At 44.8% G+C, this 13,396-nt stretch overlaps 1 protein-coding gene across 4 annotated transcripts in view; it reads right to left on the bottom strand.

Annotated features, from left to right (window-relative positions):
- Positions 1-6,522, bottom strand: part of FAN1 (FANCD2 and FANCI associated nuclease 1) — a 29,897-nt gene extending 23,375 nt beyond the window's left edge. For 3 of the 4 annotated variants that reach the window (XM_081227021.1, XM_081227023.1, XM_081227024.1), the window contains exons 1-3: positions 6,221-6,295; positions 4,149-5,558; positions 1,482-1,622 (exon numbers count right to left, since the gene is read on the bottom strand). In XM_081227021.1, coding sequence (XP_081083147.1) covers positions 1,482-1,622; positions 4,149-5,406 — 1,399 coding nt within the window. In that variant the 5' untranslated portion in view covers positions 5,407-5,558; positions 6,221-6,295. Of the gene's footprint in view, positions 1-1,481; positions 1,623-4,148; positions 5,559-6,220; positions 6,296-6,351 lie in introns of those variants that run through there. The other variant, XM_081227022.1, reaches the window with a different exon arrangement.
- Positions 6,523-13,396: the final 6,874 nt, after the last annotated feature.

Below are 13,396 nucleotides of genomic sequence, written 5' to 3'. Positions count from 1 at the left end.
CTGGTCCGGGAAGATCCCACATGCCGTGGAGCAACTAAGCCCACGAGCCACAACTACTGAGTCTGCGCTCCAGAGCCCACAAGCCAACGAAGAGTAGACCCCGCTCGCCGCAACTAGAGAAAGCCCACATGCAGCAACGGAGACCCAATGCAGCCAAAAGTAAATAAATAAATAAATTTATTAAAAAATAAATAAAGGTAAGTCAAGGCTCACCTGGCTTGCCTGTTACACCTGTAGATTTCTGGAACCTGCACCTAATCTTCCGGGTCAGGTGGGGACACAAGCTCTCCAGTGTCCCTGATGGCCTGATGTGAGGGAACCCGGGGTCCCGCTGCCTGATCCCTCACAAGCCCTCACGTCCACGGAGCCTCCAGGCCTCTCCCCCAAGGCTCCCACACCCCCCAGCCAGGCCCACCACGTCACCCTAACTGCACTTACTTACTGCTCTGCACTACAAACTCTGCTGCACAGAAACCGTCTGGCTTTGGCTTGATTCCCCTATTTCAGTCTAAACTGTGAACAACTTGAACCCAGGACTCACATCTTTCATGCTCCTTATACCCACGTTTCCAGTACAATATTGTACTCAACACATGTAGGTACCTAATGAAAGCTACTGATGAGACAACCAAGGTTACCACATATTCACATGGGCTTAAATCAGTGAAACAATTCCTGAGACAATCAACCTACAAATTATAAGAGCTGTCTGTATGTGCATGGGGGGCAAATTAAGGTTTTAGAGGCGATACTAGCTTCAAACAAACCAGCTTTGTTCCATCATAAAGATGAGAAAACTGGGTAAGGTGAGTCAAGCTCTTGCTGCAAGGAGAGCCAGGAGGGATGAGTTTACCCTGTGGACCCAGCCACCCACCTATCCCTAGGTGACTTTACGGGACTAAGCCTGGGACCATCAGAACGCAGCAGCAGGCAATCTTTTGTTATCTTAGGAGTCTTAACTCAGGCTGAGGATGGCTTTAAAAACACATGAATAATTTGTTGTCCTCAGAAGATTCAAAACTCAATTTAAAAAGACATACACAGGGCTTCCCTGGTGGCGCAGTGGTTGAGAGTCTGCCTGCCAATGCAGGGGACACGGGTTTGAGCCCTGGTCTGGGAGGATCCCACATGCCGCGGAGCGGCTGGGCCCGTGGGCCACAATTGCTGAGCCTGCGCGTCTGGAGCCTGTGCTCCGCAGCAGGAGAGGCTGCGATAGTGAGGGGCCCGCGCACCGCGATGAAGAGTGGCCCCCGCTTGCCGCAACTGGAGAAAGCCCTCGCACAGAAACGAAGACCCAGCACAGCCATAAATAAATAAAGAAAAAAAAAAATTAAAAAAAAAAAAAAAAAAAAAAGACATACACAATTACTATTTATCAGGCACCAATCAGGAGATGACACCAAACTAACATCACCCTCATTTTGCAGAAACTGGATTCCCTGCGTCGGATTTTCACTTTGGTTCCCCTGGACAAACCGTACCCGTTTGCAGGAAGCCTGCATGCGTCAACTCCCTAACTACCGGGGTTAAGTCAGCGGAGATCTCTTCATATTCCAGTTTGTTCATCTTAATCCAGCCGAATTTACGTTGAAAAAGTCTGACATATAACTTCTGACCGTTAGCTGCAACAAAGTTAAGAAAAATAGTGAAAAACCTTCTATTTCTTCTCTTAAACATATACTATAATTTACTTTTGTAAACTGAGGTGAGTAAAACAGGCTGTTAGAAATACACAGAGGCTGGCTCAACGGATCTTCCAAGAAAATCATTTTCTTCCTTAGGAAGACGTAACTTATTTCAAATACAGAGTCCCGTGGGGATGTCTCCTTGGCCTGTATGCCTGTCACCGCAGGACAGGAGAAGCATGAGGACGCAAAGCCAGCCCTGCCCCCCGAGTTGTGCAAGTCTTTGGAACTGAGACTCCCTTTTCTCTTCTATTATAAAAAGGAAGGGGGGGGGTGGGCAGTAACACCATCTTCCCAAAGTTGGTGAAAAGATTAAACTCGATGAGGTATTCAATAATTAGTGTATAAACCATAAAAAAAGTTCCAAAGTTGGTAATGATTATTGGCCATTTAAAAACGTAAGACCCGGGTTCCCCACTTTCTAGCGAACATTTCTACTCCCTCAAGAGAAACTCCCCAGAGTTCCCATTATTTTGTTCTCTCCTTTCGGTTTAATATGCATTATTCTATTTTTGGCTGAAAATCATCTGAAAAGAATTTTCCAAAAAAAGTCTAGCTTTGGTGGGGTGGCCATCTCTAAGGCAGTGATCTCCACCAAGCTATTTAATTAATCTGGTCTCAAGTTTTCCTATTACCCAAATTATCTTTAAATTTCTAACTGTAAAATGGTATGGGGACTTCCCTGGCGGTCCAGTGGTTAAGACTCCACACTTCCATTGCAGGGGGCATGGGTTCAATCCCTGGTCGGGGAACTAAGATCCTGTATGCTGCATGGCGCAGCTGAAAATTTTTAAAAATAAAATAAAATGGTGTGACTGTATTTGTTACATCTTCAACATTTATTTCCCTTTTTTCTTTAAAGAGGCAAAATCGACTTGCAGTAGTTATTTTTACAACAGAGACACTGTAGATGATTCTCTGTGGAGAGCAAGCCACAAGAATCTGCAGAACTTACACTAGGAAACTGCTCCTACTTCTCAGTCATACTGAAGCCACGGGCCACCAGCTATTCAAACAAATGCCCACATGAATGCAAGCAGCACCCAACCAAAGATCTGTGACCACCCCGGATATGACAGTCAGTGGGGGTCATTCACACCCACGTCGGGGGAGGCCAGTGCAAGTAGAGATGGAAGCTGTGTGGACACTTTATAAAACTGTGCAAAGGGCCTCCCTGGTGGCACAGTGGTTAAGGATCCACCTGCTAACGCAGGGGACATGGGTTTGAGCCCTGGTCCGGGAGGATCCCACATGCCGCGGAGCAACTAAGCTCGTGCGCCACAACTGCTGAGCCCGCAAGCCACAACTGCTGAAGCCCGCGCGCCTGGAGCCCGTGCTCCGCAACAAGAGAAGCCACCGCAATGAGAAGCCTGCGCACCGCAATGAAGAGTAATCTCCGCTCGCCGCAACTAGAGAAAGCCCACGCAAAGCAACGAAGACCCAATGCAACCAAAAATAAATTTATAAAAAAGGAAAAAAAATTTTTAATGTTAAAAAAAAATAGAGCTGTGCAGAGAAGTATGGCCCACGTGTTAAAAAGTAACACAAGCAGAGCCATAGTTTCCTTGTGTGAATGTAAAACCGAAGCCTTTCTCTTAACCATTATTGGTAACACTCAAGATTTCTTTTTTTTACTCTACTGGGACTCAGACCTGCTACTATTACTAGAGGTCAGCTTGGCCCCCAAGTAAGCTTTCCTACTCGGGAGGGACTCAGTTGCACAGAGCCATCAAGGCCCTTTGGATGAGCAGCCATCAAGGGGGGGGCTCTTGCTCCAAACCTGCGCTATTGGCTCAGAGCCACCGCCGGCTGCCAAGGAACTGAGGCATGTTTTTAAACGTACTAATTTACAAAATATAAAAAGAAAAAAAAAAACAAAGACCAAAAAAGTTTTTAATGTACCAATTTAGCTTGAAAGTTTCCACTTCCTGCACACCCTGACTTTCAAAGGCAGAGTCCAGGCAACTAAAATATTGTTGGAGGAAAAAAATATGCCTGAGTATATCTTGGTTTGTTTTTTCCTGTATTTTATTTTCATTTTTGAGGAAATGGCCTGGAAAAACAACAAAACCTAACAGTCAGCTTGATTACATGCCCGAAATGCAAAGTACACTTTCCTAAATCACACTGTATTTTTTTTTTCTAATCTGGGAAAGGTTGTTTTACAACCATCAAATATACAGAAATAGGACAAACAACTGCTTCCAATACAACCAAAGTACAGCTTGTAAGGATGATACTGCAGAAGCAGACATCACCAGGCCCCAAAATCTTGTCTCTTTTACAGGCGTATCTTTCTCTAGATGAACTCTCATTGGCTGTGATTCCCATGAGTACTCCCAGGGGGACTCCCAAAACCACACTGACTGCTTGTGGTCATGAGATTTCTGCCCATCACATCTCAGACCAAATCAGGGCAGCAAAGGGGAAACAAAGCCTCGAAAGCAAACAGGTTCAAGATACCTGATAATTGATGAAATTTAGTTATAACGCCCTTCTCGTGTTCATCAAAGAGCATCCTGTCTTCTTCATTCTCAAACACAGCTTTCAGCACCACGAGGAAGCTCCGAAGGTAGTAAGGATGGTCCGGTGGTGCTGGACTTGTTACATGGGAAACATCACAGCTTGACTCCTGCTCCAAAGGAATTCGGTCAGTGATTTCATTCTTTAAGCCACTGTCACCTTCTGGAGGAAGTGCTTGGCTGTCACTCCATATAGAAGCATCATGTGTAGAATTATGAGATTTGGCCTCCCAATGTGATGACTGGGTTGGAGCTTGTGAAACAAAAGTCATTTTTACCTCTTCACAACCACCTGCTTCACAGTTTTCAACACCTTTATCATCTGTTCCTTTGATACTCTCCTGCTTTGCAAGATGGTCCTCTGAAGCAGACTTTAATTTATGCCCAAGAGTTAAATCTGGTGAAAGTAACACGGGAGCATTATCTGAGAAGGTGGGGGTGAGAGTTGATCTCCCACATTCCTGGGCAGCCGTTTCGCCTTCAGCTTCCATTATTTTAGAGCCTCCCACAATATGTTCGGGAGTGCTTGTGTCCTCCAGAGAATTACAGGCAAACATGTTTTCCTTCTGAGAACTATTCTCCAAAAGCTGATCCTGGCCTTCCATCTCTGAACACTGATCAGCGAGGCTCCTAACCCCTGTGGACGAGGAACTCTGCGGACTCTGATTGGCGAATCTCTCATTCTTATCTATTGATCTTTTAGCCTTTATGTATCTTCTGGACAATTTAGATGACAGGCTTCCCAGAGGGATGACTTTCACGTTATGATGTCTCAGCCCATCTTGATTTCTGCACACTGCGTCATTATTACTCTTAAAATAGGGGCTGGTCTGCTGTTCTATGCCCATTTTTGCTGAATCACTTTGGCCAGGGGTTAAATTGATCTTTGATGGTGACGACTTCTCTGGCATTACATCTTCTAAGGCAATATTGGTCAAATCTACTGTAGACACATTTGAACTTAAGCCAACTTGCCCAGGGTCAGCTGGAGTGATGTTGCCGTTGTTAGCACACATTTCATCAAGGTGACGGTTTAGGTCGTATCTTGGCACCATTTTACTACAAATGGGGCAGGCAAGTTTAACAGGCGGTACGTTGTTAAAAAACGCAGTAATAGAGTTAGATTCATTTTTTTTAGTTTTGCTGCTTGATAAACTTCTACGAGGTCTTTTTTTTGAGGATTTCCCTACAGACATCATGAGTATTAGAAAAGCTGGGTGTTTCAAGTAGTAAAACACAAGAAATCACCAGGGAAAGATAGCAATGGTTTACTTTTACTCTCCTGAATTGAAATAATAAAAAGTGGGATTCTATTGGACTTCATGTTATTCATTTAGTCAGTTTCTTCTCCCTACAAAATAAAACGCATGTGGATTAATAGCATTTTTATGAATTCCACAACAGAGGGGGTAAGTAAGCTCTAAAACGTCCAATGGCAGTATCTCATGGGATGAGAAAAACCCTGCGCTTGAAACATAAGACCAAGGCCTACTCTCAGCTGTCCACGCGACCTCAGTGTGTCCCTTAGCCGAGAAATGACATGGGGATAAGTTCTAAGACTTCTCTTTAAGATCGAAAATCAGCCGTTTTAAAAAGGGAACACCTGACTATGCCAGGTCCTTTTTTAAAAGCACTGAATCGTTAACTTTTTCCGGGAGAGAGAATGCCTATCCCGCCCTCACAGGCCTGCAGAGAGAATCGCCCAAAGTCTCGGGCATCTGTCCACATGCTTGGACGCCCCCCGCCCCCGCCGTGCCCACCGCAGCTCTGGCCGCCGAACCTAAGGCTCGGACTCAGCCACGCCCGCCCTCCCCGCGGGGCCGTGACCGCACACCTGGGATGCGCACCTGGGCCTCCGCCGCCGGTTCGGCTGCCCTCCCTCCCTTCCTCCCTCCTTGCCCCCCTTTCTGTCCCCGCCCCCACCCCCTCCCGGCCTCACCGCCCCGAGCCACCAGCTCTCCCCGCTCCCGCCCAGCGACCGCGACCCCAGCCCGGCCGCCCCAGGCTTCCAACCTGCTCCTCGCGCCAGGCATTCCCAGCCGATCCCCGCGGCTCGACCTCCACAGGCTCAGTCAGAGGAGGCTCGAGCGATCGATCGCCCCTCCCTCCCACCTTAAAGGCATCCCGGGTCCAGGGAGGCTTACCCAGAGGAGGTCAACCAAGACTCTGCCTGGGGGAGGCGGGCCGCCGGGAAGGTGGGCAGGTTGCTGGTCGGGGAGCATTTGGTGTCCGAGGAAACCGGCCTCCTGGGAGGAGACACAGGCGTGGACTCGACTTGGCCAGCAAGCGCGTGCTGGGGTTCCCGGAGGAGATGCCGTTCGCCGCCTGATGCAATAGATGCCCATAACCTCAAGAGCAAAGAAATAGTACAAGAACAAGGACCTACTGTGTAGCAGAGGGAACTATATTAAATATCTTGAAATAACCTATAATGGGAAAGAATCTGAAAAAGTATATATACCTTTATACATACTTATATTATATATATATATATATATATATATATATATAATCACTTTGCTGTACACCTGAAAAATTGTAAATCAACCATACTTCAATTAAAAAATAAAAATAAAAGAATGATAAAATGTAGTCAGGTAATTAGGGAGTGGTGAGTTTGGATATTGCTTACATTAAAATGTAGTTTAGTTTGTTTTAATATAGTTTGTTTTCTTTGGGTTAATATAGTTTAATTTAATATAGCCAGGTTACATAATTTAAAATAAGGGCTATGGGGCTTCCCTGGTGGCGCAGTGGTTGAGAGTCCGCCTGCCGATGCAGGGGACACGGGTTCGTGCCCCGGTCCGGGAAGATCCCACATACCGCGGAGGCTGGGCCCATGAGCCATGGCCGCTGAGCCTGTGCGTCCGGAGCCTGTGCTCCGCAATGGGAGAGGCCACAGCAGTGAGAGGCCCGCGTACTGCAAAAATAAATTAAATTAAATTAAATTAAATTAAATTAAACAAGGGCTATGTTTAACAACGGCAAATTTACTGAAAGTTTATCAGTCAGCGCTTGAGTGCTGATGCCAGCTGGTTCCAGCACCCCCTGACCGTGACCCAGATGGAAGCTTCCTGAACGCAGGAAACCTGTCTATAGTCCTTTCCCACCGCCTGCAGCAGCGGCCAGCACTGTGTGATTACTCCATAAATATGTGTCAAATGAATGCATAAATAAATGAGCAAACCAAAGAGAAAATGGACGTGAACAGGGAATTCATCGACAAATATGTATTGAGTGCCTCCCTCGTGCCAGGTAATGTCCTTGGCTCCGAAAATATGGACGTGAACAGAATGAGGAATGGGGGGGAAATCCTGCCTTCATGGAGAATACATTCTGATGGAGGAAGGTAGAGAAAAAACAAAATATACGTAAATTATGTAGAGAGTTTAAAAGGCAAGTACTGATTAAATAAAATTCCTATTTTATGGCAAGATGAGAAAAATTTAAACATAAATGTTTCCTTTGCCCGTTTGGGCCTCTGCATTAATATTGTGTATTCTGCATCTGCATTAATCAGACCTCCTTAGGAGATAACATTCCTTTTTAATCTCATCAAGGGTCACAACTCCTTAGGAGATAACTTTCCTTCTTAATCTTGTAAGGGGCCACAATGACCCATGACCACTACTCACTTTGTATAGATCTGGATTGTGTACATTGTCAGTAATACGTCATTTAAGGTACAGACCTGTGTCTCAAAAACTTATATAACTGTGCCTTGACCTCTAACAGGCAGAACAGTTCTCGGAGCTTTCTGAGAGGCTATTCCTGGGTTATAATCCTCAATTTGGCTCGGATAAAGTTTTCTATTTCTTTTTTAGATCGACTGATTAATTTTTTTGTCAACGGTGCTTTGAAGAGAAATCAAGCAGAAACATCATGGTGGGGGAAGGGAGGGGCATTACAGTTTGAAAGAGCGGTAAGGAAAGGCCTCACTGAGAAAGTACCATCTAAGCAGACTTGAAGGAGGGAAGGCAGTGGATGTTCCAGAGAAGAGAGTTGTAATCAGAAGAAACAACCTCAGGGAGTGTAACAGAGAGGGTGCCCCAAGGTAGAAGCTTGCCTAGCAAGTCTAAGGACACCCAGAAGGCCAGGAAGACTGGAGCAGAAGTGAAGGAAGAGAGATAGCAGATGACAGGTCTTGTAGGGCAATGGTAGTGAACTTTTTTTCTGTAAAGGGCCAGGTCGTCAATATTTTAGGCTCTGCCAGCCATAGGGTCTCTGGTCAAAGTCTGCAGTGTGCAGTGTGAAAGCAGCCATAAATAGTATGTAACAAAAGAGTGTGTCTGTGTGCCAATAAAACTTTATTTACAAATAGAGTCAGCTGACCAGATTTGGTCTCTGGCTGTAGTTTGCTGACACCTGATATAAGGCCTTGTGCATCATTATACGGATCTTAGCATCTGCTTTGCGTGTGTTCAGCAACATATGGTTGGGGTAGGAGAGGCAGGGAAAACAAAAGGCGAATGTAGTAATCCAAGGACGGTGGTGCCTGGGGTTAGCTCATAAGTAGTTAGGAATATTACTCAGCCATGAAGAAGAATGAATTAATGACATTTGCAGCAACATGGGTGGACCTAGAGATGATCATACTAAGTGAACTAAGCCAGACAAAGACAAATATCACAGGATATCACTTGTATGTGGAATCTAAAAAAAAATTATATAAATGAACTTATATATAAAACAGAACAGACTCACAGAAATAGAAAACAAACTTATGGCTACCAAAGGGGAAAGAGGGAGAGGAATAAATTAGGAGTTTGGGATTAGCAGATACACACTACTGTATACAAAATAGATAACCAACAAGGACCTACTGTATAGCACAGGTAACTATATTCAATATTTTGTAATAATCTATAAGGGAAAAGAATCTGAAAAAATATATATATATGTATAACTGAATCACTTTGCTGTTCACCTGAAACTAACATTGTATATCAACTATACTTCAATAAAAAATAAAAAAAAAGAAGCAGTCAGATTCTGGATACATTTAGAAGGTATAACCAACAGAATTTGCTCATGGTAGACAGTGTAAGGTATGAGAAAATTCAAGGACTGCTCTTAGGTCTTTGGCCTATCACCTGGGAGGATGAAGGGGAAAGGTCTAGAGTTCCGTTTTAGATGTGTGTCTTTGTCCATTCAGGCTGCTATGACAAAATACCACAGATTGAGTGGCTTATAAACAATGGAATTTTATGTGCCACAGTTCTGGAGGCTAGAAGTCTGAGACATGGTATCAGCAATGGTTGGGTAAAGGCCCTCTTCTGGATCCAGACTTTTCACCATGTCCTGACATTGTGGGCGGGGGGGGGGGGGTGTCTAAGGACACTAATCCCATTCATGAGGGCCCCAGCCTCATGGCCTAAGCAGCTCCCAAAGCCTCCATCTTCTCACACAATCCCAATGGGCAGTAGGATTTCAACATATAAATTTGGGGAAGGGGAGAACACAAACATTCAGACCACAGCCACATGTAAGTTTGAAATGCCAGTTAGACATTCTTGTGGCTAAAAGATACTTAAATTTATTAACTAAATCAGGCCAGGAAATATAAACTGGGGAGTCATCAGGGTCTATATGGTATTAATATACGGCACCAAGGAATGACTGTGGATAGAGAATTGAAAGGTCAGAAGGCTGAACACTCTGATAAGAAAAGGAGGGAAGGTGAGGATGAGGCAGCAAAGGAGTCTGAGCTGTATCCAGAAAACAGGTGTGTGGTATGTGCTGAGGATCAGGGGGTGTCGGATGCAGCTAGAAGGAAAGTGAGGTGAGGTCTGCAAGCAGCCATAGATCCAGCAGTGTGGATGGCACCGTTACCTGACAGAAGCCAAAGCTGTGGAATGGTGATTGCAGAAGATTCAAGAAAGAATGGGGAGACAGGAATTGGAGACAATGTGGGGACCCATTCAGTACCCTGGAGTTTGTGTGAAGAACATTTTAAGCTGAAGACATTGGGATTCAACAGAGGCAGAAAGAAGCCTTCTAAGAGCTTCTCTTTCCTGATGGAAAGCAGAGACTTCTGGGAAATGAGGCTGCTGTGAATTCCCTCTTCAGGGTGGCTTTTATTACCAGGAAGGAAACCAAGAGTAAATTCCCTCTCTGGGGGAATTTTATGGCCAAGAAGATGAAAAGACCCCTTGTGCCTGAATTTGCAATTATTATCACAGACTTTCTTTGTTTTTTTTTGTTTTTTTTTTTGCGGTACGCAGGCCTCTCACCGTTGTGGCCTCTCCCGTTGCGGAGCACAGGCTCCGGACGCGCAGGCTCAGCAGCCATGGCCCACGGGCCTAGCCGCTCCGTGGCACGTGGGATCTTCCCGGACCGGGGCACGAACCCGTGTCCCCTGCATCGGCAGGCGGACTCTCAACCACAGTGCCACCAGGGAAGCCCATCACAGACTTTCTTATCTCCCATTTGCTCTTCTAGAAACCCATTTGCTTTTCCCTAACAGACATTTCTACCCCCTTTCTTTTCCCTGCTAAATTAGGTGTATAAATCTCTAACTTTAACCACTTACCTAGCTGCTTCTTTTGTAAACTACAATACGTATATGAATAATTTCTCCTGTTCATCTGTCTTTTGTCAGTTTAATTCACAGGCCCCTAGGGACTCAACCTAAGAGGGTAGAGGAAAAGTTTTTCCTCTCCAACGACGGAAAGTATAGATGACTCTTTCAAGAGGTTTAGCAGTGAAGGAGAACAGACAGGTAGGGCAGAACTAAAGGGGGAAGGGGGGTTAAGAGTGCTGTTATTTAACAAATGCTGGAGAGGGTGTGGAGAGAAGGGAACCCTCCTACACTGTTGGTGGGAATGTAAGTTGGTGCAACCATTATGGAAAACAGTGTGGAGGTTCCTTAAAAAACTAGAGTTATGGGAATTCCTTGGTGGTCCAGTGGTTAGGACTCCGCATTTCCACTGCAGGGGGCCCGGGTTTGATCCCTGGTCTGGGAACTAAGATCCTGCATGCCCTGCAGCATGGCCAAAAATCCCATAAGCTGCATGGGGCAGCCAAAAAAAACCCACAAAAACAAACCCCAAAAAACAAAAAACAAACTAAATATTGGAACTTCCCTGGTGGCACACTGGTTAAGAATCTGCCTGCCAATGCAGGGGACATGGGTTCGAGCCCTGGTCCAGGAAGATCTCACATGCCACAGAGCAACTAAGCCTGTGTGCCACAACTACTGAGCCTGAGCTCTAGAGCCTGCGAGCCACAACTACTGAGCTCACGTGCCACAGCTACTGAAGCCCACGTGCCTAGAGCCCATGCTCTGCAACAAGAGACGCCACCACAATGAGAAGCCCATGCACCACAACAAAGAGTAGCCCCCACTCGACGCAACTAAAGAAAGCCTGTGCGCAGCAACGAGGACCCCATGCAGCCAAAAATAAATAAATAAATAAATAAATTTTAAAAAACTAGAATTACCATATGATCCAGCAATCCCACTCCTAGGGGTATATCCAAAGAAAACCATAATTTGAAAAGATACATGCACCCCAACGTTCACAACAGCCAAGATATGGAAACAACCTAACAGTCCATTGATGGATGAATGGAAGATGTGGTACATATATACAATGGAATACTACTCAGCCATAAAAAAGAATGAAATAATGCCATTTGCAGCAACATGGATGAGTCTAAAGATTATCATACTAAGTGAAGTAAGTCAGAAAGACAAATACTGTATGAAATCACTTATATGTAGAATCTAAAATGTGGCACAAATGAACTTATCTAAGAAACAGAAACAGACTCACAGATATAGAGAACAGACTTGTGGTTGCCTAGTGCGACATGGGTGGGGGAGGGAAGGACTGGGAGTGTGCGATTAGCAGATACAAACTACTATATATAGGATGGATAAATAACAAGTTCCTACTCTATAGCACAGGGAACTATAATCAATATCCTGTGATAAACCATAATAGAAAAGAATATAAAAAAAGAATGTCTAGGGCTTCCCTGGTGGCGCAGTGGTTGAGAGTCTGCCTGCCAATGCAGGGGACACGGGTTCGTGCCCCAGTCCGGGAAGATCCTACATGCCGCGGAGTGGCTGGGCCCGTGAGCCATGGCCACTGAGCCTGCGCGTCCGGAGCCTGTGCTCCACAACGGGAGAGGCCGCAACAGTGAGAGGCCCGCGTACTGCAAAAAAAAAAAAAAAAAAAAAAAGTCTGTATGTGTATAACTGAGTCACTTTGCTGTACAGCAGAGATTGGCACAGCATTGGAAATCAACTATACTTCAATAAAAAAAATAAAATAGAAGAAAAGAAAAGAGAATACCAAAGACAGGAGTGGAGGGGTGTAGGGAGGCAGAGAGAGAGAGTGGTCTGGAAGGGGCAATGAGAAGCAAGGGCATCTAATCCCTCCACCTCCAGGCCAAGTGAAGACTGGGGGAAAAACAAAACAGAAAACTGCCACCATTTGAAAAAGCTGCTGAAGAAGCCATGTCCTCGGGGGAAAAAAAAAGACAGGGAGTATTACCAGAGAAAGAGGTCATTTTATAAAGTTAAAAGGGTCAGTCATGAGGAAGACATAAAAATCATAAATCATTATGTTTCTAATAACAGGCCTTCAAAATACATGAAGCAAAAACTGACACATCAAAGGAACAGACATGCACAATCATAGAGATTTTAATATCTTTCTCTAATTGGTAGAATTAGACCCCCCTTCCCCCCAAAAAGTAAGTAAGGATATAGAATAACTGAACAGAACTATCAAAGCTCTGGACTAATTGAAATACAGAGCTCTATGTGTACCTGTAGAGCACATATTTTTTCCTTTTCCCAGTGGTATAAGTTTAATAATTCTGAAACTGCTACTTATATCATCTAGAAGCAAATGAATAAATATACTGAAGACAACGGGAGTAGGATTTCTTACTGTTGGAAGAGGTGTTACAAGTACGGAAAGAATGAAACTAGAATATAATGTGCTGTGGTACTGGATTAGAATTGGAGGTATTGATATGAACCCATGCATGAAATACATCACACACACACACACACACACACACACAGTTTCCCAGCTCTGTCTTTTGATTGGACCTAGTAGCAACAGTAGCAGTGAGCATACCTAGCACCTAGACCTTTTGTTTCAAAATACCATTCTCCACTAAGAGGAGCCAGGGTTCCTTGGAAAAATGGCCAAATCCAGTAAAAATACA

The sequence above is a fragment of the Mesoplodon bidens genome (genome assembly GCF_964165515.1).
Source record: "Mesoplodon bidens genome assembly, chromosome: 3".
In the NCBI taxonomy this organism is placed as follows: domain Eukaryota; kingdom Metazoa; phylum Chordata; class Mammalia; order Artiodactyla; family Ziphiidae; genus Mesoplodon; species Mesoplodon bidens.
The sequence above is the reverse complement of the archived record's forward strand: the minus strand, read 5'-3'. Positions and strand labels throughout refer to the sequence as shown.